The sequence below is a fragment of the Melanerpes formicivorus genome, unplaced genomic scaffold (genome assembly GCF_026170545.1).
Source record: "Melanerpes formicivorus ecotype bairdi unplaced genomic scaffold, bMelFor1.0.p_v2 SCAF_2, whole genome shotgun sequence".
Taxonomy (NCBI): domain Eukaryota; kingdom Metazoa; phylum Chordata; class Aves; order Piciformes; family Picidae; genus Melanerpes; species Melanerpes formicivorus.
The window spans coordinates 20,824,364-20,850,491 of NW_027142354.1; the positions used below are offsets into that span (position 1 = coordinate 20,824,364).

At 39.8% G+C, this 26,128-nt stretch overlaps 1 protein-coding gene across 2 annotated transcripts in view; it reads right to left on the minus strand.

Moving 5' to 3' along the window:
• Positions 1 to 795: 795 nt before the first annotated feature.
• PLG (plasminogen) overlaps positions 796 to 26,128 on the minus strand; it is a 31,349-nt gene continuing 6,016 nt past the window's right edge. Inside the window, exons 3-19 of one of the 2 annotated variants that reach the window (XM_068152777.1) lie at positions 25,505 to 25,611; positions 21,288 to 21,402; positions 20,316 to 20,455; positions 19,541 to 19,658; positions 19,304 to 19,422; positions 18,223 to 18,385; positions 17,521 to 17,651; positions 14,879 to 15,044; positions 13,940 to 14,106; positions 12,528 to 12,676; positions 11,073 to 11,166; positions 9,345 to 9,465; positions 8,175 to 8,249; positions 7,678 to 7,818; positions 5,689 to 5,795; positions 4,007 to 4,152; positions 796 to 2,845 (exon numbers count right to left, since the gene is read on the minus strand). In XM_068152777.1, the coding sequence (XP_068008878.1) occupies positions 2,684 to 2,845; positions 4,007 to 4,152; positions 5,689 to 5,795; positions 7,678 to 7,818; positions 8,175 to 8,249; positions 9,345 to 9,465; positions 11,073 to 11,166; positions 12,528 to 12,676; positions 13,940 to 14,106; positions 14,879 to 15,044; positions 17,521 to 17,651; positions 18,223 to 18,385; positions 19,304 to 19,422; positions 19,541 to 19,658; positions 20,316 to 20,455; positions 21,288 to 21,402; positions 25,505 to 25,611 (2,221 nt within the window). In that variant the 3' untranslated portion in view covers positions 796 to 2,683. Of the gene's footprint in view, positions 2,846 to 4,006; positions 4,153 to 5,688; positions 5,796 to 7,677; positions 7,819 to 8,174; positions 8,250 to 9,344; positions 9,466 to 11,072; positions 11,167 to 12,527; positions 12,677 to 13,939; positions 14,107 to 14,878; positions 15,045 to 17,520; positions 17,652 to 18,222; positions 18,386 to 19,303; positions 19,423 to 19,540; positions 19,662 to 20,315; positions 20,456 to 21,287; positions 21,403 to 25,504; positions 25,612 to 26,128 lie in introns of both variants that reach the window. The other variant, XM_068152769.1, reaches the window with a different exon arrangement.

Consider the following 26,128-nt stretch of genomic DNA (forward strand, 5'->3'; position numbering starts at 1 on the left):
TCTCAGCTTGATAAGTTGACCCTTAAAGGTAAGTCCTGCAGACTTCTCCAGTGACAAAGCACTGTTTTCCTAAATGGCACTGGCTGACACAAACAAGGCTGCCATCACTGGCCTTAGTGAGATTTACCTCTTCAGGCCAAACAGTACCTGCTGTAGCTATCTCGCACATATACTTCAGAGGCTCAGTGAGGGATGTCATGTGCATAGCGAACCATGGATCAATAAAGACAACCATGAGTTGTGTTCTTCCTGCCTGCAAAGATATTGCTTAGACCAGTGAATGTATTACTTGGTCCAAATGTGCAGCTGCCACCAGATCACAATTCACATAATATGAGATGTCATGAGATGAGCCTTCTGTAGGCACTCAGGTGTGTCCAGGAATTTCTGGTGGGTTTAACAAAGACAGCAGGAATGGGTTTCTCTGCCTATAAGCCAGGTACTAACTAAGCATGCAAGAGTTCACATCTGAAGAGCTTTACAAATCAAAGAACAACCTGCGATGCAGAATTTCTCTTGTCAGGGAAGTACTGTGTGTATTTCTTGGCTGACTTAAAGGTCCAAATTAATCAATACCAAAAATATGAAAGAGGGTACCTGTGCCTAGTGAATACACTCTCACAAGAGAAGTGGCTGGGGAATGACTTATCAGAACTGTTCTTGCTCAGAAAGGCACTGCCTTGAGATCATTGCTTCCCTAGAATAAGATTTGGGGTGTAAAAGCTGCAAAACCCACAATCTAACTCTGTTTTATAGCTCTTATGTCTCTTCATAACCTTTATTTATAGGGAGAGAAAAAAAAAACAACAAACCAACCAAGCAGAAAAAACCTACCCCCAAACCAAACCAAACCAAACCAACAAACAAATCCAACTCAACAACGAAACCCACAAACAATCAAACAAACAGAAACAAACAAAAAAACCCTCCAAACATGCAGCCCATTCCTTTTGTATATTCTTGCATACGGAAAAAAAAGCTAAATTAAATGATGTGCAGCTCGACATTCCTGGGTGTGGCCCTCTACACTGCAGAAAGTGGGCAACACTCAGCTCTTTGGGGGTACACTCAGCACACCCTGAGGATGCAGGAAGGAGTCTATGGAGATCCAGGGGTCTCCAGGCACCTGTGGAGTGCTCCTAGTTGATATACAATTGGTGCAGTATGAGTTGAGAGTCATAGTCAGCAGGTGTTTCACTTCGGAGAGAGTAAGCCAAGCATCTCTAAGGTCTAAGCTCCCACTTCCGATAACCATAGGCATGAGTACATAGTTTTCTTTTAGGTAAGAAAAACATACATGTAATGGTAATATAGTGACACAAAACTGTATAGTGAAACAGGATGGGGACAATGCACATTTTGCAACCCAGAAGGCCATTCTCATCCTAGGCTGCATCAAAAGAAGCATGGCCAGCAGATCAAGAGGTGATTCTGCTACTCTGCTCTGGAGACACCTCACTTGAAGTACTGTGGCCAGCTCTGGAGCCCTCAATGCCAGAGAGACAGGGACCTGATGGAGAGGGTCCCGAGTAGGGCCACAAAAATGATTGGAGAACTGGAGCACCTCTCCTATGAAGACAGGCTGAGAGTTGGGGTCATTCATCCTAGAGAGGAGAAGGCTCTGGGAGAGCTTCTAGCAGCCTCCCAGTACCTGAGTGGGGCTTACAACAAAGCTGGGGAGGGACTAGTTACAAGGCCATGTAGCATTTGGATGAGGGGCAATGGTTTTAAATTACAGAAGGACAGATTTAGATCAGACATTAGGGAAAAGTTCTTGGCTATGAGGATGGTGGAACACCAGCACAGGTGGTCCAGTGAGGTGGTGGAAGCCTCATCCCTGGAGACATTCGTGGTCAGGCTTGATGGGGCTCTGAGCAGCTTGATCTAATTAAGGACATCCCTACTTACTACAGGGGACTTGGATGAGATGACCTTTAAAGGTCCCTTCCAACTCAGTGCATTCAATGATTCTAAGGACAACAGAAGTTTATAATACATTAAACATGCATCATGTGTATCTTATAATGATTGACAGTTATTTCTCTGTTTTCACTTTGGACTAACTTTACAGTGAGGCTATTTTTTATTCACTATTTTACACCTCTTACACCTGTTTTGCAACATTGGTACTTTTGCTGATACAGAGATTTCCATGTCAACTGAAACTATGAAAATACAAACCAAACATATTTCTTTTTTTTTCTTTTTTTTTTTTTTTTTTTCCTTCATCCCATGCTTAGTGCTGTTGGACATTTCTAATAGATCCTCACATACATACAAGACATGTACAGTGGGATTCTTCTTGGGTTTATAAGAGGCTCAGACACCTCAGAAAAGGAGAAATATTTTGCTTTGTTCATTTGCTGCAAGCACAGCATCTTGGGAAAGTCAATCTTAGAATAAAAAGTCACTGTAGAGCCTCATATAAGATTAAAATGCAGATATCCAATTACAGCTGTGGTTGGGTAAGTCTATTGTCAAACATAGCAAACTGTAGAACATATAGAAAGAGGGCAGCAGACCATCAGCTGGGATCTTGAAAATAACTGTGCATTTATGGCAATTTAAAATGGATGATCATATTTATTTTGCTTTCTTATGAATGATTGTAGCTTTAACATTGCAGTTGCAATCTTTCTAATGTGCATGCTGCTTTCCAGGAGAGGGCACTTCATACCCACGATCAGTAGTTTTCCATTATACTCTTGATCCAAGGTATATAGTTGGAAACTCGAACATAAACACCAGGTTTCATGGGTTGGGCACAGCCAAGACCCCAAGAGGTGACTCCATGTTGGACAAATTTATCTTGGTCCAGACAGACCAGAGGTCCTCCACTGTCTCCCTAAACAGAAAAAGAAAGTCATAATTTCTTAAAGGACAGCCCCATGTACAAGAGTCGCCTTATCACAGGAGATGCAGAAATGTAAGTACATCTCACATGTGAGGAGCACACAGGTTATATGAAATCATTGGAGTTCTATCCAACTCTAGAAGGGTTCTTTAAGCATGTTATCATCAAAGTACTATATTTTTTTCCAGTAAGGGGATTTGTAGAGGAGTGATTGCTCTTAGTAGCTTAAATTGCACTTCTCTTTTCAATCTCTTCTCTGAAGTCTTTATGGCTTCCTGTTGTTACTAGACAGTCCAAGACCAAGTGAATGGGTACATTTAAGCTGTGTATTTTAAGATATGAGTACACACCCCTCAATGGCCTGCTTGTCCATCACAGTGCTTATACATAGGGAATCAGTGCTGTGTTGGCAATACTATTGACCAGCTGTGGCAGGCAGCCTGCTGTTTTCACACTCCTTTACAGAGTTGTCTCTGCCTTTTCAGGGAGAACAGTTTCCATTTTGTTTCAATAGTAAATATTTCTAAGTCCTTTCATATATTTAAAGAAATTGAAGAACTCAGTTTCAAAGCTCAGACTTCTGTAGAAAGCATTTATACTACAGTTGTGAGACAGACTATTGTCAATCATATGCTTCCTTTTCAGCAAAAGGGAAGCCCAGCATGTATTTTATCTCACCTAGTGTGATTTTCACAGGCACTGGCCTGACACTTGGAAATTAGTAGTTCCTTTGGTCCTGTTATGCCTGTATGGCAGAATTCACTGCATTGTTCCTTAACTATTGAGATATCTCAAGTTGTTAATTGAGATAGCCTGGACATTGGTACTAGCCTGGATGAGGAAAACAGAGTGATCTGGGAAAAAGGAAATCAGACTGTCATTCTAAGTAAGCTTCCCTTCACCTGGCCCAGGCAGCCGTGTATTATCATGTGTGCTGTAATTCAGACTTACCTGAAAAATGAGATACCTCACTTCTTAGCAGCAGGCAAGGAAGCAAGTAAAAAGCAGAATCCATGTGTATTTTTCAGCTCATGTGCCATGTGGTGTGGAAACACCCCAAGGCTAATTCTGAGTCTCTAAATCCCAGAAAGCAAAGCACTACTTGATGTGAATGTGTTTACAACCAACTCTGATGCTCACAGACTTCCTTACCTGGCAGCTATCTGTGCCACCATGAATATTCCCAGCACAGAGCTCATGTTTTTTGACTCTACCATTCAAAAATTCAGGGCGGTTGCATATTTTATTCTCAATTACAGGGAAGCCAGTTTCCTTTAAGTAGCCATCACCACCAGTTCCTTTGCAAATAAAAAAACCAAAATGAAAGACAATAAACAATAAAGGTAAATGAACATATTCACAAAACAAAAATTAATATGTGGCTAAGCAGTAAAATAATCACAGTGTTTATGCACTATGCATATTCTTTCCATATGAAGTGAAACTAAAATTAGTCAGCATTATCCATATCATACTACTTTATTACCCTTTACCACCTATCAAAACCTTCATATTCTCACCGCACATCCTTAAGGATCCTGTACTGACTGATATCTATTGGAGTAATTTGTAAGCCTTTTTTGTGTATGTGTGTGTGGTGAGTTTTCTCCTCTGTGGAAGAAAGAAAGCAGGAAACAAACAGTTGAAAATGTCATGATAATCAGAAACAGGGAGGCAGAGAAAGTACTGGGGTTGGAGTGGCTGGAGAGCTCCCAAACAGAGAGGGACCTGGGTGTGCTGATCGACAGCCACCTGAATATGAGCCAACAGTGTGCCCAGGTGGCCAGGAGGGCCAATAGCATCCTGGCCTGCATTAGGAATAGTGTGGACAGCAGGAGCAGGGAGGTCATAGTGCCCCTGTACTCTGCTTTGGTTAGGCCGCACCTTGAGTACTGTGTCCAGTTCTGGGCCCCTCAGTTTAAGAAAGACATCGAAACACTTGAACGTGTCCAGAGAAGGGCAACAAGGCTGATGAGAGGCCTTGAACACAAGCCCTATGAGGAGAGGCTGAGGGAGCTGGGATTGTTTAGCCTGGAGAAGAGGAGGCTCAGGGGTGACCTCATTACCCTCTACAACTACCTGAAAGGTGGTTGTAGCCAGGAAGGGGTTGGTCTCTTCTCCCAGGCAACCAGCACCAGAACAAGGGGACACAGTCTCAAGCTGCGCCAGGGGAGGTTTAGACTCGAGGTGAGGAGGAAGTTCTTCACCGAGTGAGTCATTCGGCATTGGAACGGGTTGCCCAGGGAGGTGGTTGAGTCATCGACCCTGGAGGCTTTCAAGAGGAGATTGGACGTGGCACTTGGTGCCATGGTCTAGGCATGGGGTCTGTGTTGATAGGTTGGACTTGATGATCCTCGAGGTCCGTTCCAACCTAAGCGATACTGTGATACTGTGATACTGTACTGATACACTTCTCAACCAAGACAGTGGGAGGTTTCGAAAATGAAAGTTATGTTTGTATTGGTCTGAAATCTTCCAAACCAGGATGCTTGGGAGAAGAAAATAAAAATTATTCAAGAGAATGAGCTAACTTGCATTTATGTGATTAAGAAGTTGCCTAAATCTAGAAAACTTTCCTTCTAACTGCAAAAAACCAGTAGTGAAAAGCAGAGTGGTCTGAGAGATAAGAGTTAGCACCTCTTTCAGTAGTGGTTTCAGAGGGTTAAGTTTACATAGCTCTGAGCAATTCAGGAGAATCTAAATCAGAGGGAGACAGCATAAAAGGTGGCACTACTTGGTGAATATTGATTAAATAGGTATGCATTCAAGATTTTATGGGGTGCTTTTGGCATAAAGAATACACAGAGCTTTAAGATATGTTAATGATATCTCACCTTTTGTATCCCCCCAACCTGTCACATAGCACTCCTCTCTTCCTCCTAACACAGCATCTTCTTTTGGCAAGCAAACTGGGATTACATGATTATTGATGACTGCTGGGCTGGAAGAAACATGTAAGAGACTCATACGGTAACAGTTGCTAGCACATTTATTCCTCATACCACCTTCAGCATTTTCTTTGGAAATCTGAACTTCAGTTAAAGGGGTTTTCTGATATGCAAAACCGTTTTTGGTTTAGAGTATGATCTGTCAGAATGTGATACAAAAAAGGTCTGAAATGGAGTTTGATACTGAAATTACTAATGTATAGCCAATAAAACTCAATTACAAAGCTGCTGCAGCCGCTTGTTCTGAGGGCAGCTGCTGGACACGCGCAGAATGCATGATTCCTTAGCTGACCGATTCCTTACCACGCTGCATAGAGCAAAACAATAACATTCCATGTGTGCCAAGAAAAACATCCTCACATTGGTACCCTTTGGCATCCAAAGATGTAAGGAGAATTGAGGGTTTAGGGCTGCTAGGGACCTCTGCTTCTGTTAGCTACTTCAGGCTAGGGCTTTGGTGTAGAGATGTTGCTAGGGATATGCTCAGGACTTCTACTTCTATTAGCTGCTTCATCTGTTAAGGGCTTCTGGGACTTGTTCTGTAAGTGGGCATCTGAGACTCTGTAATGCTGGGGATTCTACAACAGCAATAAAGGACTTCTGGGTACAACTTCTGACATTCTCTGCCCTCTGCATTTCTGGAATCTCATTGCTATATAGCAACAGAGTTTGTGCCTTCATTCATCACCCATTTGGGGGGAGAAGAAAAATAACACAAAGCTACTTAGATGTATGAATTAATATAATTTAGAACATAGCTTGCTCTGTCCGCATCCAGTCTTACTTAAGATTAACACACAGCAGAAGTCAAGTCAGTCTGACTTGCCTTTGGGGGCAACTAAGTCTAGGCTCAGTTAGGACACTGCATTAATTGTGCTGGCTCTGCATTTATTTTGCATTCGCACAAGTACCTGTCCTAGGTTTGACTAAGATAGGGCTAATTTTTTTTACAAGGAGCTGGGAGGGGCCTCAGTCAAGATAGCAGAACCAGCGGATGGTGCCATACTGAAGCCAAACTGGTGTTATGCCTGCTTATATAAGTGGGTGGCTGGTCAGGGCAAGCATGGGTGATTTGTGCAGGCAGCTGCTCAGGGTCAGGTGGATGGGTAGGGCAGAGCAGGGCTGGGCTGAGCCATGCTATGTCATGTCCTGGTGGGCTGGGCCAGGCCAATGCAGGTCAGTGTTGCATTTTGTATCACTCATTTCATTAGTGTTGTTATTCCTGATGTTTCTCTCTCTCTTTGTGCTGCTCACGGGGTTTTAACTTTTTCTCCCAATATTCTTTCTCATCCCACTCAGGGGTGGGGGTCATTGTGCGAGTGGCTGCATGGGGATCAGCTGGGTGTCTTTTTGCTGCTGTAGGGACTTACTTCTTTTGACTGCACAGTGCCTTGGGAAGAGTTTCAGATGAATGGAAAAAGATGTAAGAGGGGCCATACCGGGTATTATGCCAAACACTCATGCTATTTGCCTGCACACTGTACAGATCTGCTAGAAGAAGACATCTCCCCACCACAGCATGGAAACAGTCACATCAAGATAATATTATTACCTTATTAAGGCAGAATCATGTAGAAATGCAGACTGAAAGCTCCTCTAGGCATTACCATCTCCTACTTGACTGCCACTGCCTCACCTCCCATTGCCAGCCTGGGTCACTGTCCCTAGCCTTCTTTCCTTCCCAAGGCAGGCCTTTCCCTTTCTGAAGCCCTGCAGCTAAGTCACCTTGGTTTCCACTGGAGTGTCTGCAGAAAGGGACAGTCTTAAATTGCTGATTGAACATGGTGTATACAGAAACATCTCCATGACACCAGCAATCACTCTTTAGTTAACTTTTCCCATCAGAACAAAGGAATATTTCGGGTGTCAAGGTACCTGCTCAGTTTTAGTAGAGCAATGTCTGCCCTGTGTGGCTCCTTGAACAATTTCTCAACGTCTCGTTTTTGCACTGATGGCTCTAATGCTCTTTCTTTGTGTAATCCAAGGTACACTTTATATGCAGATGGACGTGACGACCTGTTGGAAAAGGTTGCACATGATGAGATGACCAAAACAGACCCAGGATATAGACACTTACAAAGTTATTTGGCACCTTTTTTTTGGTCCAAGTCAGAAAAATAAAGCCACATTTGGCATAAATTTAATTTCTTAATCCTTTATTATGGAGCATGAAATCAAATCAACAAAAGCTATTACTGTCACTGTTTGTTTTTTCAGAGTGCTTTAATGAATAACAGACTTGCATCAATTCTTAATTATTTGCAAGCTAAGTCGAGAGACAGCACAGGTTGGTTATTTGGTCCATTTTGTTTCTCCTCTGATTTTCTATCTAGTGTATGAAAATGATGGTGCAGGCTATAATAGATACTTACTTTTCTAAGCAGTGAGAAGCAGTAAGAACCCACTGAGGGTCTATAAGAGTTCCTCCACAGAAATGCAGGCCATAACTGTAATACAGAAGAAAGACATAAAAAGGGTCTTGGCTTAACGTGGGGAAGTTGATTTCACTGCAGTTCATCAGGTAATCATAGAATCATTTATGTTGAAAAAGATCTTTAAGAATATCACATTCAACATTGTCTAATTCTGCTGAGGCTAGTGCTAAACCATGTCCCTTAGGACCACACCTATGCATCTTTTAAACACTTCCAGGGATGGGGATTCAATCACCTCACTAGGGATCCTATTCTAGTGTTTTAGTGTTGCTGCTTTCCATGAAGTTTCTTACAATATCTAACCTAAACCTCATCTGGTTCAGCATGAGGCTATTTCCTCTTGTCCTATCACTTGTTACAAAGGGGAAAAGACCAAAACCCACCTTGCTACAACCTCCTTTCAGATACTTGTTGAGAGCAATAAGGTCCCCCTTTGGCGTCCTCATCTCCAGACTAATCATTCTAACATGTATGCATTTACAGACTAAAGGCATTATTCAACATTCTCATTAAGAAACAACATTTTATTTTCCTTGAGCAATATTTCTTACAATGACATCAGTGTTGTTTAGATGTTTTTTAAGGCCTTGTATGAAAACATGTAGTCTTTTGTTCTGAAACATTATTTCTGTTACTGGAAAACCTTCTGTGCAGTAATGTTTTAGAGATTGTGGCTTTCCTCCATCTCTGATCAGTCAGAAAGCTCTGAAGATGGCCTTGATTCCTAGTTTTACTAATAACTTCACCAATAGGATCAAACACTTACATGGAAAGGGAGATGTGTAAAGCCATATTTCATACTGTTGCTTTTACTGATAGGATACAGATTCTGTCATAGAATATTGGGACAGATTTCAATTCATTCTACCCTTTAGTGAAGGTAGTTTTGAAATTAGCATTTGTATTGATTTCCTAGGTATTTATCACAAAATAGGGCAGCCTTGGTTGTCTAAATGACCTTCTTTAGGATAAGCACACATAATGCGTAGCATTGAGCTATTTGAAAAGTAAAATCAAGTTTAGAATGATGCAACAACATATTGTAACATCCTACGTGGTGCAAAATTTATTTGATGTGAACTCTAATGTAATGGGGAACAGCCGTACCTTGTCCGGAGACTGATTTGCCAGGGCCAGGAATGTGGATGTGAAATACACCCAGCAACAATTCTTTGAGCACACAGCTTTGGTCTGAACTTGGCTTTTCCACACTCATACTGAGCAGGAGCTACAGAATGAATTAAAAAAAAAAAACAACAAAACAACAAAAACTCACTATAGGGCACTTCAGTGTATTTTTTGTGCACTCAGAAAACTAGAAGGCAAAAGTGTTATATTTGTCACTTGAGCTTTTTATTCTCTGTAGACAATTATGTACCACACATCCCCTGTATTTTGTTAGGTTACCTTCATCTAGAATGCTTTAAAATGCGTGTTTTTGTTTTTTTTTTTACATTACACTTATCAATGGTCAGCAAATTACACATGAATATATATACAGTCAGATTAAAAAAACAACAAACAACAAAACAACTAATCTATAAAAAAAAACCCAAAACAGAAGGGGAAGAAGGAAACAGAGACAAAGGAAAAGTAAACTGTCAGAGCTTCTTTAAATGTACTGTTACAGATGCCAGCAATGCAAAACCTGCACTGGCACCTGTTTTCAAACAATCTTGGCAGTGCAGGACATGAAATTCAATCATTGTCTCTGTGGAACAAAATTTTGTCCACTCATTTCAGGATCTTTTGGTACTTCAGATATCTCTGAGTTATTAAGAAAAGGTAGTTCTTATTCAGCCATAGCAAACCACACAGAATTTAGAATTTGTTGCTAAAAAAAGGAACTAATTAATAACATTAAAGAGAAAAAGCCACCTTTTCTCTGTTCTTTAGCTGAACAACTGAATTAAAAATAAAGGAGATTAATTTAAAAAATAAACTGTGTCTTCAAAATGAATACAATCATGTGAAAGTGGCATTTTCCTGGTAAGAGCCCTATGCAATGCTTTCACTGTAGTAGCATCTTTACAGTTACAGTGTGTGCTTGTTACAGAACATCATTCTTTGTCTTGTTTGCTCCATTTGAGGGTTTTGATCAGAGCACATTTTCTGCTGCTCACAGCTGAGAGGATAGAGCAGCAAGGAAGTCACCCTTCTTTTGAGTAGGAACTACCTCTCTTCCTGGCATAGCTTTTGTTGTTGAGGGACATGAAAGTACTTCAAACAAAATGTTTTAAAACTTTATAATTGTATGTTTCATTGCACCATTTCATTCAGAGAACTGAATGACTTGATTACTAGTAACAAAAACAAAGGAATTTGGTTAAATATTTAGGACCTGATGCGCTTTGCAGATATCTGACATGGTACAATATCAGAGGAGGGGAAATCTGTTTTACATACAGGACAGAACCAGAGCTGCATGAGCAGGGAGGTTTTGTTTTGTTTTGCTTTGTTTTGTTTTGTTTTGTTTTTCTGGGATAAGAGCATCCTTTGTTCTGCCTGGCTACACACAGAGGTTTGCCAGGTGACCAGCAAGAAGCGGGGAAAATTAACACAGTAACAGCCCTATTTTGAAGTACATGGCAAAAGCTATGTGAACTTCACTGAGTTTCAGGTACAACTCGTGCTGGGTTTGGAGCTTCCAAGGAATAAGCCTCACTCGTAAGACTTCAGGCACAGATTTTGAGAATACTTTGCACAGAGCCTTAATTTCCAGTCTAAAGCTACTGTGCTGTCTCAGATCATTCTTTCAGGTTATTACTGAATATCCTCTAGCTGTCATAAAAGGTTACAGGAAAGTGAGATATTAGTCTTTAAATGAATAATTACGGCACTTAGGAATGTCACAGTACTCCCAGGCTTTTCTTGGGTCTGTAGTGTAGCACCAAGGTCCATTCACATCTCCATCAGGATTCCTGCAATACTGTAACAAATAATACAGACACTAGTGATTAACCAGGGGTCAAAAAGAAACTACCATTTTATGCTTTAAAATCAAACCAAATTAAAATTGGGAAATATTTTCTTTTACTTCCTTATTGAATAAGTAATTTCCAATTCCTTTTGTAAAAAATTGTGTAATTTTTTCTATTTGCTCTGTGAGTTTAGAAAAAGATGTATATAATCTTTAGACAGTAAGCTTCACTAATGCAAGCTTAGATGTCTGAGCTATCAAAAAGTATGAGATGTAGGCCGAGGCTTTCTAAAGCACCAGTCTAGTTTTGGAGTTCGTAGGAGCAGTATGGTCAGTTCTGAGGTCTTTTCACACCCACTCTGCTTGCATGACTCTGGGGTCAGTGGATATTGTGTAGCGGCTCTTGCACAACTTGGTGATGCCTAGGAGTCTCGGGGGCAGGGTTGCCGTGTTTATTCTGATGTGCGTGGGGTGTCTGGTTAGCTGAATCTCTAGACTTTACTGGCTATGCTGCCTGGTCTCTGCTCACACAACTTGGTGCTACCAGACATTATTCTAATTCCCTTCCCAGCTCTGAAATACATCCTATGTTTTAGGAAAGAGGATAAAATATTTGCTTCCCTTCCTCTAGAGTCTCTGCTGAACACAGGAACCAAAAAGTTACAGCACACAGCTTTTTGAAGGCATTTCCCCAGTCTGAGATGGAGGATTGCCTAAGGCAAGCTGTAAAATCATGTACCTGGAGAAAAAATAGTTCAATATGGCAGCAGCAAAAAAGCTTTTTATTTCACTTACAGAGCTTGTCACAAACCAGGTAAGTATTGTATATGGGATGTTACAAGTCTAGAGAACTAGAGATGAGTATGTTTGTTAGGAATAAAGACATGCAGGCTAGAGATGGAGAATGAGTTACAAGATGGGTTGAATGCATCCTTGTACGATGGTCTGTGGCAGAAGCTAAAGGGCTGGAGGAGGAATTAGTGGAGAATAGAAGCTGCAATCCATCAGCTGTGTATCTCAAGGAACTTGCACTGAGCATTGGATCCCTTGTCCTCATTCCTGTCACTATTACAGCTGAAACTTATGAGCCCTCTTGCTGGCACAGGAGGCAGGGGTGCTACCCACAGACCAACTCTAGTTCTCAGTAGTGAGAAGGAGCAAATGCCCATCTGAAGCCCCTTGATTGTGCTGCAGAAGCATTCAACAGAGTTTCTGGGCACCTGTGTGTCCCATAGAAGTGTAGACTGGTGGTTCTTGGGCTGAACTGAGGAAAATAAAGTAATTTACAAAGACCTGACGTGAAATGCTCGCTGAATGATGACAACATGCAAAGCTCAATAACAGAAAGTATTAAATGAACAGATGCTCACATTTTTCTCCAGGCCTGCTCCTGGGTGAGTCATGGGAGTGAAATAGTCGTGAGTATGAGGTCTCTGAGAACTCCACTCTTGACAAGTCCTGCCTCTTGCAGTTTTTGCTACTGTGCCACGATAGTCTTTACCATTACCGTGAATGCAATCTGTGAAGAAAACAATAATTGTTAGCTGTGAACCATTGGGCCATGTCTGTTCTTGATGGTGATGAAGCAGAAACAGATTTGGGGAAATACTATTAGGATGTACACATCCTACATAATATGTATAGGAGGAAAAAAGGGCAGTGTAGTATCAATGATAGTTAACAATCACATTTTAATTTCCTTGCATTTTAAATACTTCACAATCATGAATAATACTTGATTCTTGGTGAAGTAAGGAGTGGGGTCAGGAAACCCACTATTATGGACTTCTGGAGGGCAAATTTTGGCCTGTTCAGGGCACTGGTTGAGAAAGTCCCTTGGGAGATAGCCCTGAAGGGGCAAAGAGGTCCAGGAAGGCTAGACATTTTTCAAGAAAGAAGTCTTAAAGGTGCAGGACCAGACCATCCCCATGGGGTGTAAAACAAACTGGTGGGGAAGATGAGCAGCCTGGCTGAACTGGGAATTTTTGCTGGGACTCAGGAGAAAAAGAGTTTGCCCCTTTCGAAAGAAGAGGTAGGCAAATAAAAAAGGGTACAGAGGTCTTGTTAGGTCATGCAGAGAGAAAATAAGAAAGGCAAAAGTCCTGCTAGAACTCAATTTGGCCACTGTCATAAGAGAGAAGAAAAAATGTTTCTACAAACACATAAACAGCAAAAAGATAGCCAAGGAAAATGTCCACCCTTTATTGGACGGGAATGGGGGTGGGGTGGGTATTCAGCATCCTATAGAATTCTACAAGAAAGTTCTGAATATAAGGAGAGTGAATAGAATAGAATAGAATAGAATAGACCAGGTTGGAAGAGACCTTCAAGATCATCGTGTCCAACCCATCAACCAATCCAACCCACCAACCAATCCAACCCACCTAAACAACTAAACCATGGCACCAAGCACCCCATCATGTCTCCTCCTGAATACCTCCAGCGATAGTGACTCCACCACCTCCCCGGGCAGCCCATTCCAATGGGCAATCACTCTCTCTGTGTAGAACTTCTTCCTAACATCCAGCCTAAACCTCCCCGGCACAGCCTGAGACTGTGTCCTCTTGTTCTGGTACTGGCTGCCTGGGAGCAGAGACTAACCTCCGCCTGTCTACAGCCTCCCTTTAGGTAGTTGTAGAGAGAGTGGATACAGTATTGTATTAAATATTGTAATTATCTAGAGTTTTCTGTACATCATCTTCATTAAATTCTTGATGACACTTCTATAAGAAGTAGCTTGGTGCTTATGAACATTTCTAGGGGAATTGGAAAGTATTCTCACCAGAATTTGGTTCTAGTGTTGTCTGAGGAGGTTTTGGTAAAGTCACTGGTGTGTGGTCATCGCATCTCTTCAAGTTACAATACTCCCATCTTACTCTGGGGTCAGTGGTGTAGCACCATGGGCGGCTATCGGCATCTGGATTTCTGCAATAATTCTGCTTCAGGTCCCTAAAAATGTAAACATATCACATTCCCATCCATGCCACTGCTCTGGGAGGAACTTTAAAGAATATTTTGTAAAGCTGGCAGGCTACAAAGCTAGCTTATATAATTCATCATGTACAGTGAGCAACGGAAATCCTTTTGCCAGCATAACGAATTCAAGAAACAGACACAATAGTTAAATATAGATTTACAAATCCAGATAAGTAAAAACACACATATATAAAGATATAATTCTTTTTACTTTTCCAAATATATTATTAGCTTTTAAGAAGAAATTGTGGTGGGTTTTGTTTGTTTGTTGTTGGGTTTTTTTCATTTTGGAATAAATAAATAGAAAATATTTGGAATAAGAAAATAATTCATCCTTTCCTCAAAACTCTGATGAACTGCAGACTAGGAAGCAACACTCAAAAGTCATGAATAAGCTTGTAGAATCACAGAATCATAGAATGCACTGGGTTGGAAGGGACCTCTAGAGGTAAGCTTGTGTTTAGAAACAGTTCATTTTGGCATAAGAGGACATTTATGATAACTTCTAATTCCTTTAGAAACACACAGTTAAATAGTCTAAAAGCATAATAATGACAGCTGTGGTTTGTTTCATAGAATAGAAAGCATTTTCACATTAAAAAAGAAAAAAGAAAATGAAGAGATTGTTTTTGTCAAGTATACTCCCTTCCTAGCTTTAAAATCATCGTTTAAAGATGATGCACATCAAACCACGCTCATGAACGGTGACTGTCCAGTGAAGCAGGGAAATGGGAGACACACATACGCATTGGGGAACCGGTCTGCTGTTTTGTTGTGTCGGTGCGGTGACATTGAGCTCCAGGCTTGACATTTCTTTCCCGTGAGAGTGAAAGAAGCTGTGCCACGGTAAGTCACACCATTGCCTTCATAGCACTCCTCAGTAATTTGAGCCTGCTCAGGCACATCAACAGCTGTAGTGAATAACAGAAACCAGTCCCTTGCATCTTAATACCTTCACATTTATACATGAGCATAGAAAGCCAACAGAAAACAACAAGGCAGAATATTTCACTGACTGCCACTGCATGTTCTCTCTAACAGAATTATTTCCAGACTGTAGATCAAAAGGAAGATTTCCAAAAATATTTATTAACATTTCATGATATGCTAGATTAAAATAACTTGTATATCAATTTTACTGCCATGCATGGGGATTTGTTTCAGCTAATGAGGGAAACAGTTCACATATGGATCACAGCTTCTCCAGAACAGGGGAATGACTGTGGCCTTGCCACAGATGCATGTATGGAACAAGCCTTTCTTGTAGAAGAATTTTCCTTTGATGGCTTTTTATGGAGTCTTGGTTCAGTGCTCTGAAATTCTAAAATCATAGAATAAGAGCCATTTTGATTGGAAAAGACGTTTAAGGTCATTGCATACCAACCATTACCTAACTCTCTCAAGTCTGGTACTAGACCATGTCATTCAGCATCACATCTTTTAAACACTTCCAGGAATGGGGATTCAATCATCTCCCTGAGGAGCCTATTCCTTTGTTTGATAACCCTTTCCATGAAGCAGCTCCTTCTATTATTCAGTCTAAATCTCCCCTAGTACAACTTGAGGCCATTTCATCTTGCCCTATCACTTGTTACTTCTGAAAAGTTCATAGCCATTGATTTCAGTAGTTCAGTTGTGTAAGGCATCCCACCAATTTTCTGTGATGGCCGCCATGTCATAGTTTTCCTTATGCACAATGGTTTCCTGTTTGTTTCCCATGCTGTATGCATTAGTATAAATGTACTTCATTTAAGAATGTGATCCCACCACCTTTTTGCAGGGAGAAGTCTTGTTCCTGCCTGTCTGTTCTCACGTACTCGCAGTTTTACTAACCCATCAATAACCCTCATGTCTTTTCTGCCATGTGGGTCTCCATTCCCTGCCTTCACCTGCAGACTGAAAGACCTTGCTATCATACCATCCTTGAAACATTGATTTGCTGCCCTTGGGATTATTTCTAGCAATCTCAGTTTTGTGCCCTTCGCCCTTCAAATCTAATTTAAATCTCTTTCAACGAGCCCTGCTGTCTCCTGGCCTAGGATGCTTTTCCCTCTTTTGAGACAGGTGTATCCTGTCTATTGCTAGTGGGCCTGGTGTCCTGTAAATCAACCTATGACTGAAGAACCCTAAGTGCTACTAGTGACACCAGGCTTGCAGCCAAACATTGATCTGCTGACTTTCCCTGTTCATTCCCTCATCTCTCCCTGTGACTGCAGGGCTTAGAGAGAGCACTACTTGTGCTCCCAATCCCTCAACCAGTTGTCCCAAGGCTGTGAAGTTTCTCTTCATTGCCCTTGGATTTGTTGTTGTTACTTCATTACCACCAACGTGAAAGATCAATAGACAGCAATACTAGGGAAGGAGGCTTTATAATTACATCATTAACCCAGGCAGCAGGGATTTCCCTAAGAAATGGATCCAGTTTGCATATTGGGCCTCTTATGACAGCTATGACAGTCACCTGTCTTTTATTCTTTACTGAAGAGGTTTAGACCTACTAAGTGCACTTCAGTTAAGATAATGATCCCACCACCTTTTCTCAGGAAGAAGTCTTATTGCTGACTGACTGTGTAGACCTACTAAGTCTCAGCAAAACCCCCAAGATGGGTAAACCACCATCATCATTTGCTTCTCCTTGCAGAACACTGTACCAATTTCACAAGGGCATCTGTGAAGGTGGGGTCATTACTGGGGAGACACAGCTGTGGTGCCTATTGGACTGGGCAGGAACTTGTTGCCATTGTCCACTACTCTCTAAGTCACTACATTTAGTCAGGTGAAGAGAGGACAGGACATTCTCTGAATCATGAGCTCCATTTGCCTGTTGGGTTTGTTTCAGTGAGAACAGTGACTCCAAGAGTCTACCTCTATCTCCCATTCCCTGATGGTCCTTAACCTACTTATCTCCTCTCAGAGCTCCATTACTAAGCAGAGGCGCTCCTCTACCTGGGCACACCTCACACAGGCATGCTCACTACTGCCATCTGACATTGGCATGAGCAGGAAACACTATGCAGCCTGACATCTGGGTGATAGTAAGTTCCCACTGGAGCTCTGCGAATCTGATTGTTAGGTTTTGATTTGGATTCAGTTTTTCAGGAGATGCCATGCAAAGCTAATTAACTTTTCCATGGAACATTAAAAAATTTAGAGATGGAAGGAACTGCCAACTTGGCAAAAGAAAATGACCTCTGCTACTAAAAATTTTCCTGAGCTAGGTCAGTAAGAGATGTGCACTTGTGCACTTATCCACCAGAATGAATGTAGCAGCCAGGTCCATACCAGCTTAGGAGTTCAGATGATATATGTAATAGAGTGACAGCAGTAATACAACTGAGAAGAGTCAACCAAGATGACTCTTCAGTTCTAGATGTCTCGTGTTCTTACCAGGGGCCTCTGATTCTGTCCCATCACAGGAAGGGATGGTGCAATATTCCCACCGGGCAGTGGTGTTGGTGGTGTAACACCATGGCATCTTCTCACCATCAGGATTTCTACAGTAGTTTTCCTCTAGGCTCCTGAAACAGAAAACAGAAAAGTCTCTCATGGGAATGTAGCAAATGTTATGAGCATCAGGAGAGTGGACCTTGCTGCCCAATTTAGTGCTGTATCTACTAGTGAGAATTGCCACTGTCATTTATTGATGCTATTTACTAGATGAATAATTGCAGTGCACTGGTGTTCTGTATGTGCTAAGCAAGACATCTGCTAGATTGATGGATGAGCTAAAATATTGCATTTCATGTAGTGCTTTGAGGTCAAGAGCAGCACAGAAAAGTGAAAGAATTTAGTCTCAAGCAAGTATCATAATTATAACCTTCTTACTCCACATTGCTTCACCTGAGCAGCAATATAGTAAAAGGATGAAATGAAAAAACTGAGAAAAAAATCAGAGGAGCAGAACTTGAAAGTCAGGAAAGGAGACAGTAATATTCAGGAACAAAGCAGGGAATAAAAAGAAGGGGGGAGGAAGTAGGGGAAGAAAAGAGAATCCATCTGAAGAACATTGCAATATAGTTGAAGGAAAATGAAGTAGTTCTGTGCTTGGTACTTCTGATGGATGCTGAATAATGGAGAGGCTTCACTTACTTGCAGGGATAGTTTTCTGGAGTGCGAGCATGTCTGTGAGGAGACTGAGAACTCCAGCGTTGGCAAGTATTTCCGTATTCAGTAACAGATATTGTGCCTCGATAGTCTTCACCTCTTCCTGACAGGCACTGACGTCCTGGTGCAGGAACTGGTGGAGGTGTGGCTATTACAAGAAATAGGAACTGAAATTAAGCAGTGCCTTCTAGACATAATGAAAACATAAACATAGACACTATGATCTTTATAATTAAGTGGGCTTCTTAGCTTTCTTTAAGGTAAGTTTTAAAGACCAAAATGTTCAGAAAATCCAAAAGACATAGAAATGAGCTAAAAGTATCTTAACTATTCTTTCTTCTATTTTAACATTTTCACACCAGTCAAACTGCAAGAAGGGCATTTGCATCTGCTCCTTTATAGCAGCCAGTATGCAACACAATCAAGCAGTTACAGATCCATCACAATGAAGCTAGAAAGTGAGCAAGTGATAACGCCATGAAAAAAACTCAGATAAAAGTGGCAGGCCCAGCATTGCACCCATGCTCCTTTATAACTGCAGTCATAGCTATGTGCAGGTATGGGTACATTTATAAAAGAGATGCACTTTAACTGGTGAGAGACACAACAAGGTTGAGTTCTGGTAAGAAATCCCAAGGAACAGTATCATGACAAGTAGAGTCCTTTAGGGGAAAAAGAAATTGAAAATATGAAGAACTGAATTGAAAGAGCAAAATGAAAGCCAAAATATTTTCAGGAAAAGTGAAACTTGAGATCAAAGTAGGAACATCAGATGAAACTGAAATCAGAAGAAGCATCAGATCCACCGAAATGGTTAGAGAAGTCATTAAGGAAGTGCTCCAAGCAAAAACATTAGGAATGTCTACGACAGAAATGTCTAGCCTCAAAAGAACTATTCAGAGGCTTGTTTCAAAAGTATTTATTTTTTTTTCCCTTGAAATAAAAGTCAGGACATTTTTATTATTTCCTTTATCTTTGGAGCCTCTTTGATTTGTTCTAGCTCCTGGCACCACCCTGAATGGAAGCTTTCTGTCTTTGTGTCTAGAAGTCTGGAAGTCAAACTCACTGCAACGAGGAATATTGCAATATTCCCAGCGTTTAGTTGGGCTGGTAGTGAAACACCATGGCCGAGGTTCACCGTCGGGATTACGGCAGTAATTCATCTTCAGATCCTTCTCAGGAAAACTAAATAAGGAAAAGAATTTTTAAAGGATGTCACTAATGGTTATAATAAATATCCTGTCTGGGGCAATGTGGTCTTTAGTCCACCACTGGTGATAAACAGTCACAGTTAATGACTTACTTTTCTGGGAGGTATCCATGAGAGTGAGGTTGTTGGGAGTCCCAGCGCTGGCACTGAAGCCCAGACACCGTTGTTGCAATTACGCCATGGTAGTTTTCTCCACTGCAGTGCATGCACTCTACTGTATGAGCAAGGCAGATTGAGGACAAAAGAGACAGAAAATACTTAATGAACTGGTCAATAAACACTCACACTCATCTTACATGAAGATCAAGAGCCTAATCAGAGCACAAGGCTGAAGGACAAGATTTTGGTGGTTTTTGCCTTTTTTTTTTGCAAGGTAAAGGCTTATTTTTCTTGACGACTTCACCTAGCTAATAATATTTATAGTATTTCATTACAAAAACCCAAAACAGCAACAAGAACACCTCCACCCCCAACATTATAGACTATTTTAAAAGAGCTAAATTAAAAATTCTAAGCTACAATTTATAAAAATGTGCCTTGCTGATATCACACTTTATCAACTTTTTCAGTAGTAACTCTCATTTGGTTCAATTCCAGGATTATAATTTGTGAATATCTTTATATATCTTGCTGTGGGTTGCTTTTTTATGTTTTTTTTGTTTGTTTGTTTGTTTGTTTGTTTAATATATTTTAGGGAAAACAAGACTCTGTATAGCTGTTTGGGGGATTTTTTGATGTCTTCCTTGTTGGTGTTGAAAATGTCTTTGGAAAGTTTCAGATTGGAACAAATACTCAATTAAAAAGTGTCAGAAAACTTCACATTCTTGAACACGTCTTCCAAACATGGAAACAGTAAGTATATCCTGACCTTCACACTCTGGAATGTTACAGTAATCAAATCTGGTAGCAGGATCTGTTGTGTAACACCAAGGTCCCTTTTCATCATTATCAGGATTTCTGCAGTAGTTTTCCTCCAGTCCTGCATTGGGGTATTTTTCAGGTGTGTAACTGGAATAGAATTTAAATAGGATTAGAGAATAAAGAAAGTGACCCAACTGTTCAGCTGAGGACTCTAAAAGTGAAATCTTTGTCTGAGGACCATTTTGTAGATGTTCTTCATTAGAAGTCTCATTGCTACTGTGGCCAATGATGAAGGCCCATACCTATGCACTTTATGAAATAGAGTGCCTCTAAGAGCAGCCACATCTTTAATACTTGCATTTACTCCAACATTCAATTTCCAGCAATTTTTGCTCAGCTGAGGCACTATGCAGCATGTAGAGAACAGTCTCCTCCAGGACACATTCCCTGGGAGGTAACAATGAGAAAATATTTGCTGAAATATGAGAGTTATCAGAAACCTAAATGCTGTGTGTTCTCAACAGGAAGTTATCCATAAAGCAAATTGGATGTTTTTCATTAAATACAGGAAATACTGCCCTGTTAATTGTGTATTCACTAATAAAATGACGTACCTCTGTCTCATATGCTGCATGTTATACCTCTAGTCAAGAAAAGTTCTTGCCCTGAAGAGATTAATGGGAAAACCTTGTTTCAGTAAAATGAGGTGATTTTGTCTAGTGTTTTACTTTCAGGAAAGGACCACAATATTGAAATGCAGCTGCCAAAACTGACACTACCTCTATTGATCATGTAGCCTCAATTGCAGGTCTCTGAGGAATAGCTCACTTTAGAGAATTATCTTATTCTAGATAAGTATAAAAAAAAAATAATTAAGTAGACTTTGAACACAAAATTGCTTGTAAGACTACTCAGCACAATTTCAAATTTTTGCAAAATTTCAGAAAAACTTATAATGACATACAAAAAAAGGCCTTACTTTGGTTTATGGGGTGTATTATCACCCCACTTCTGACAGGGTACACCTTTCTGAGTTTTGGCTTCTGTTCCTCTGTAATCCACACCATTTCTCTCCTTGCATTCTAGAAGATAAACTGAAAGTATATGTGCCTCATTAAGCAGAATCATGACAAGATTTTAGCATATACAAAGATCCATTTTCATGCTAATATATTTAAATACATTTGATTGCATTTTGGCTTTCTTCTGCCATCAAAAATAGGCAGCCCATGTTGTAAAAGCCTACTAGTAATCAGGTGTCTAAGCTGGATTAATTAGCTTTGAGAAATTCATGGGAAAGTCAAAAACTTTTAAACCAGAATTCCAGAGAAGTGTAATGCAGCCCAGTTCTTTTGAGACCATGCTGTAGCAGATTTAAATAACAAGCTTTTCATATTTAAATGTGCACTATAACAAAATAGAAACACATTCTCTTTTCATCGCCTCCTATGATGCTACTGCAGTTGTACATAGCAATTCAAATCATACCTTAAAAGAGAGCCACTCAAATTCAGCCGAAGAAGATAATAGGACAGAATTGCAGATTTATACACATAACATTTTATCAGCTTAAGTAAGCAATTTTTTTCTAAGTTCATATAAATGCAGATGACAAGGTTTCATTAAAACTCACCACATGATAAATGATATTTAATTGATGATATACTAAAACAATGACAATGTGCTGTGCAAGATAAATTTGGCAGTTGGTTGAAGGTGCATATTATCTATGCTTTCATATTCTTAGGTTTTGGAACTTAATAGTATCTTTATTTAAAACCAAAAAAGTAAAGGGAGTGAAAGAATTAGCAATGAAATCTTGTCTTCATAAAGTCAAGGAGAATTTTAATGCTGAGGGTTTTACTGGTAGTGTTGAAAACATTTTAAAACTTGAGAAGGGAGTAATCATAACTCCACTACATACTTTAAGATTATCCTAGGAGGACTAAACAATCCCTTTTCCCAGCAAAGAGCTGAAGAGTACATGGGGAGAGGAGGCTTGTTAAAGTGTGGCTCTGCCAAGGCATTGCTGAAAGAACTTGACTCTTGGCACATTCTCTTAGAGCTGCTACATCTTCTGTTCGAGGGACGGTCACTGTCAGAAATATGTCTTCTGGCTTGGAAAGCTAAGCAGGAAACTAATTTAATATTTCTCTATACACAGGGTGCATTTCATCAACCATTTCCTTCTCTCTAGTGGTAATAAAGCAATACATCTTTTAGATTGTGACCTGGCTTGTCTCAATGTCCTTAACTAGTTTCCAAATCAGATATTGTGACCCAGTTTTGTATGAGCTTTTCTCAGCATTAAAATTATACCAAAACTGACATACAAGCAGAAGATTAACAGAGATCTGGATAAATAATACAAATTTACACAGACTTTTCTTGTCAAAAGTGAAAAGAACTAATATTTAAATCTGAAATAAGGTCCAGCTTTTCTGTGGCCCAATAGGTAGTTTAGATCTGGATTTATATATGTTCCTTTAGGCACATCTTTATTGTAATACATATATTTGGGAAAGTTTTCTCTAAAAAGTTATTTGGAAGGCATTTATCCCTCAAACAATTCTGCAATAAATTAACATTAAACCTGCCCATAGTTGAGCATTGAATCAGTCAAGCACTGACTCATTTTGTTTGTGTAAGCTTTTGACCATTTATATAACCTTTAGGGCCTTTTATCTACCTGACAACAAATAACTGTCTTTGATCCCCAAACTCTATCCATATCCCTTGGGTTAACTATTTACAGACAGATATGTGGATAACAATTCCCAAAAGTTAGGTTTGACTCCTCTTACTTTTTCTATATCCAGAGAAGGTTAACTTTCTGTTTTGTAGTACATATCATAGAAAAAACAATTTTAAGAAATGAATTTTATACTAACTGTCATCCTTTTCTTTAAATGCAATGAAAAAGAGGTCTCATCAAGTTCTTGCTTCAACCACAAAACAATAAATAAACAAACGTTTGTTTCAACAATGGTATTGCTAAAGCATCTGGGCAGGTGAAAGGAATTTCCTTGAAGTATCAGGCTTCAATAGCTGCTGGAGACTGTGATGTGATTGGTCTAGGTACCAGCTACATTTTCACATCTCTCTGTAACAGTAGATGTTATCATTAAAATGGATACATCACTATTTGAGACCCTCTGCAAATGAAGAGATGAGCAACAGAGAAGTCATCTGACATACACAGTAGGCTGTGGCTTTGATGGTTGTGATACCTTTTGTTTTCTGTAGGCATATTTGCAAGTTTTGGACATTTTGGTTATCTAAAACTACAGTTTTTCAAATCTTTACTGATGGGGTTCTGTTTTTCAGGAACCTAAAATCCATGCTTATGACCTCAAAAGGCCGAAAAGGATGCAGTAACAAATCCTCTCTGAATATTACAGGACTTTTTTTACAGGTTCTAGCCTCAGTACATACAAGGGTGTCTCAAAAATAAACCAGCATCAATCTATTTCCTGATCACATTACTGAAGCAAAATAAGTAAGGATTATTTACATTCAAATGTTCTGTTCAGTCTTCAAACTTTGTTCCTTGCCAACAGATCCATTCATTTTTTCCCCTACAACAGGAACTGCAGAATATTATTTACTCACGATTCGGGGAAATTCTGGTAGGTGATACACACATATCATCACATTATCCTACAAGTCTTTGTAGGTCAACAGAAGAATAAGGATGCATCCTTCTGGAGCTCTTTGTATTTCCTGAACTCAGGTATTTGCAGTCTAATTATTGTGATTCTTGATTTTTGGTTATATACTGGCTTGTTGAAACCACTGTTTGATTTGCAGCAGCTGAGGAACTGGTTAATTTTTCCTTTTGCGATCCTTTCTTTGTTGAAGAACACCAATGTTTTGATAGATACTAATGTTTCAAATTTCCAAATATTCTCAGATGAATTAATAGTCTTTAAAAAGTTACAAATCAATAAACAGTGAAAGGCAGCCTACATGAAGTCTTTTAACACAGTAGTAATTATAACCAAAGTTTACCACAGTAGCTTACATCTGAATGTTCAGCAAGGAGCTGTTTCCTCTCTTGTGTATTACTGAAGTTGAGAACACCACAGTGAAACTTTGGCCACATTAAAAGTAAAGCACCTGTCTTCTTGTTCAAGGTGAGCCTCAAAGGGCTCTGGGCAACCTGATCCAGTTGGGGATGTCCTTTCTTACTGCAGGGCGGTTGGACTAGATGTCCTTTAGAGGTTCCTTCCAACCCTGACCCCTCTATAATTCTATGATTCTATGATTTTGTGGTTGCCTGTATATGGCAAGAGCTCTGTACTCGATTATGTAATTCAAAAGTAGTTTTAAAACCTGATAATTTGTCTTCATCTGGCATAAGGTGATAATTTTTTTTTAAAGAGATGACAAAAATTAGATAATAGCCATTTCTTAAAGGGAGTCTTCCTATTTTCAGAAAGAATAGGAGGTGGAATATGCTTCAGTCAAATAATTGTTGTCTATGATAAAAATGATCAGAAAAAAGAGACATGCACAAAAGGAGCATACAAAAGTTCGCCATATCAATTAATTATACCATCAAAATAAAGATTAGGATAACAGTTTCACTAAATTCATTAACTGAAGAGTGTAAACATCATATAATGATATATGAATACTGTAAAAATGAACTTTTTTTTCCCCCTGAAGCATAATTAAGACTCTAATACATTTGACAACATGTGCAACTGAAATTAAGTTGACTTGAGTCCCACCTAAGAAAACTCTGAATTTTCTTTGATGATACAAATGAAATAATTTAACAGTTTCCATCAGTTTTCCTGCGGGCAAAGATCTATCTCAGAAACCATGGCTCCTTATGGAGCCTTAGCAGAGACAGAGAAAATGGAGCTGTAGGTTATTAGCTAGTTTAAAAAAGAGAGAAGGGACTCTCAAGCATCTCCATTACGTCCAGCACCTACTTTGCTTTGAGCAGCATTGTTCTTCTCTGCTTGTGGACACAAGGATCTAGAGAGAAAGAAAGATGCTGGAGTACTAATTTGGCAGAAAAAAAAGGTACCACTCCTTTCTGTCAAAATCCGTGTATTAGGTAAAGGCTGACCTACCCACTTCATGTGACCCCATGAAGTCTTAGCCTCCATTTACAATAGGGTTATGTGAGTCTCACTGGAAAGCATATATCAATGAAATAGTATTAAAAAGCCATAGACATACTTCTTTTTTCGTAAAAAACTGCATTTGTTCTTCTGAATATCACTGCTGTTTTGCTGTTCTCAGACAATGTTAAACACTGTTGTTCTTTACTGGTGAATAAGAAGGCCCTGTTGAAATTAAAAGAAGAGAGCAATGTAAGGAGCAATAGTTGAATGCGTGTATTACTTTCCTGAACAACTTTTCTAGTATTCAGTTGTAATTGTAGCAAGCACTACACTTCAGTGGTATTTAAGACTGGGTGATGTTTCACAAATCACTGAACACTGAAGGTCCCATTTTTCAGATGTGACTTTGACTTATTAAGCCTTCATGTCAAACTTGCATTGAAATACATGAACAAATTATGGCAAGGCATGAACTCCAAGGTTTATAATGTGCCAGAGGGTCCAGAGAACATACTAAAGGGTATATATGCACATGAGAACTTGGTCTTATTTTTGAAAAATGTGCTCATTCAAGAAGTGGCACATTCTACTGTACTCAGCAGTTACCAAGGAACACGTAAAACACAACAAGCCAAGACCTTAAACTACCTTGTGATAACCGTTCTGAATTGCTGTGTGAAACAATGTAAGCACTTTGGAAAACACTGCCATCTTAATTCTCAACAAGTGAAGTGAAGGC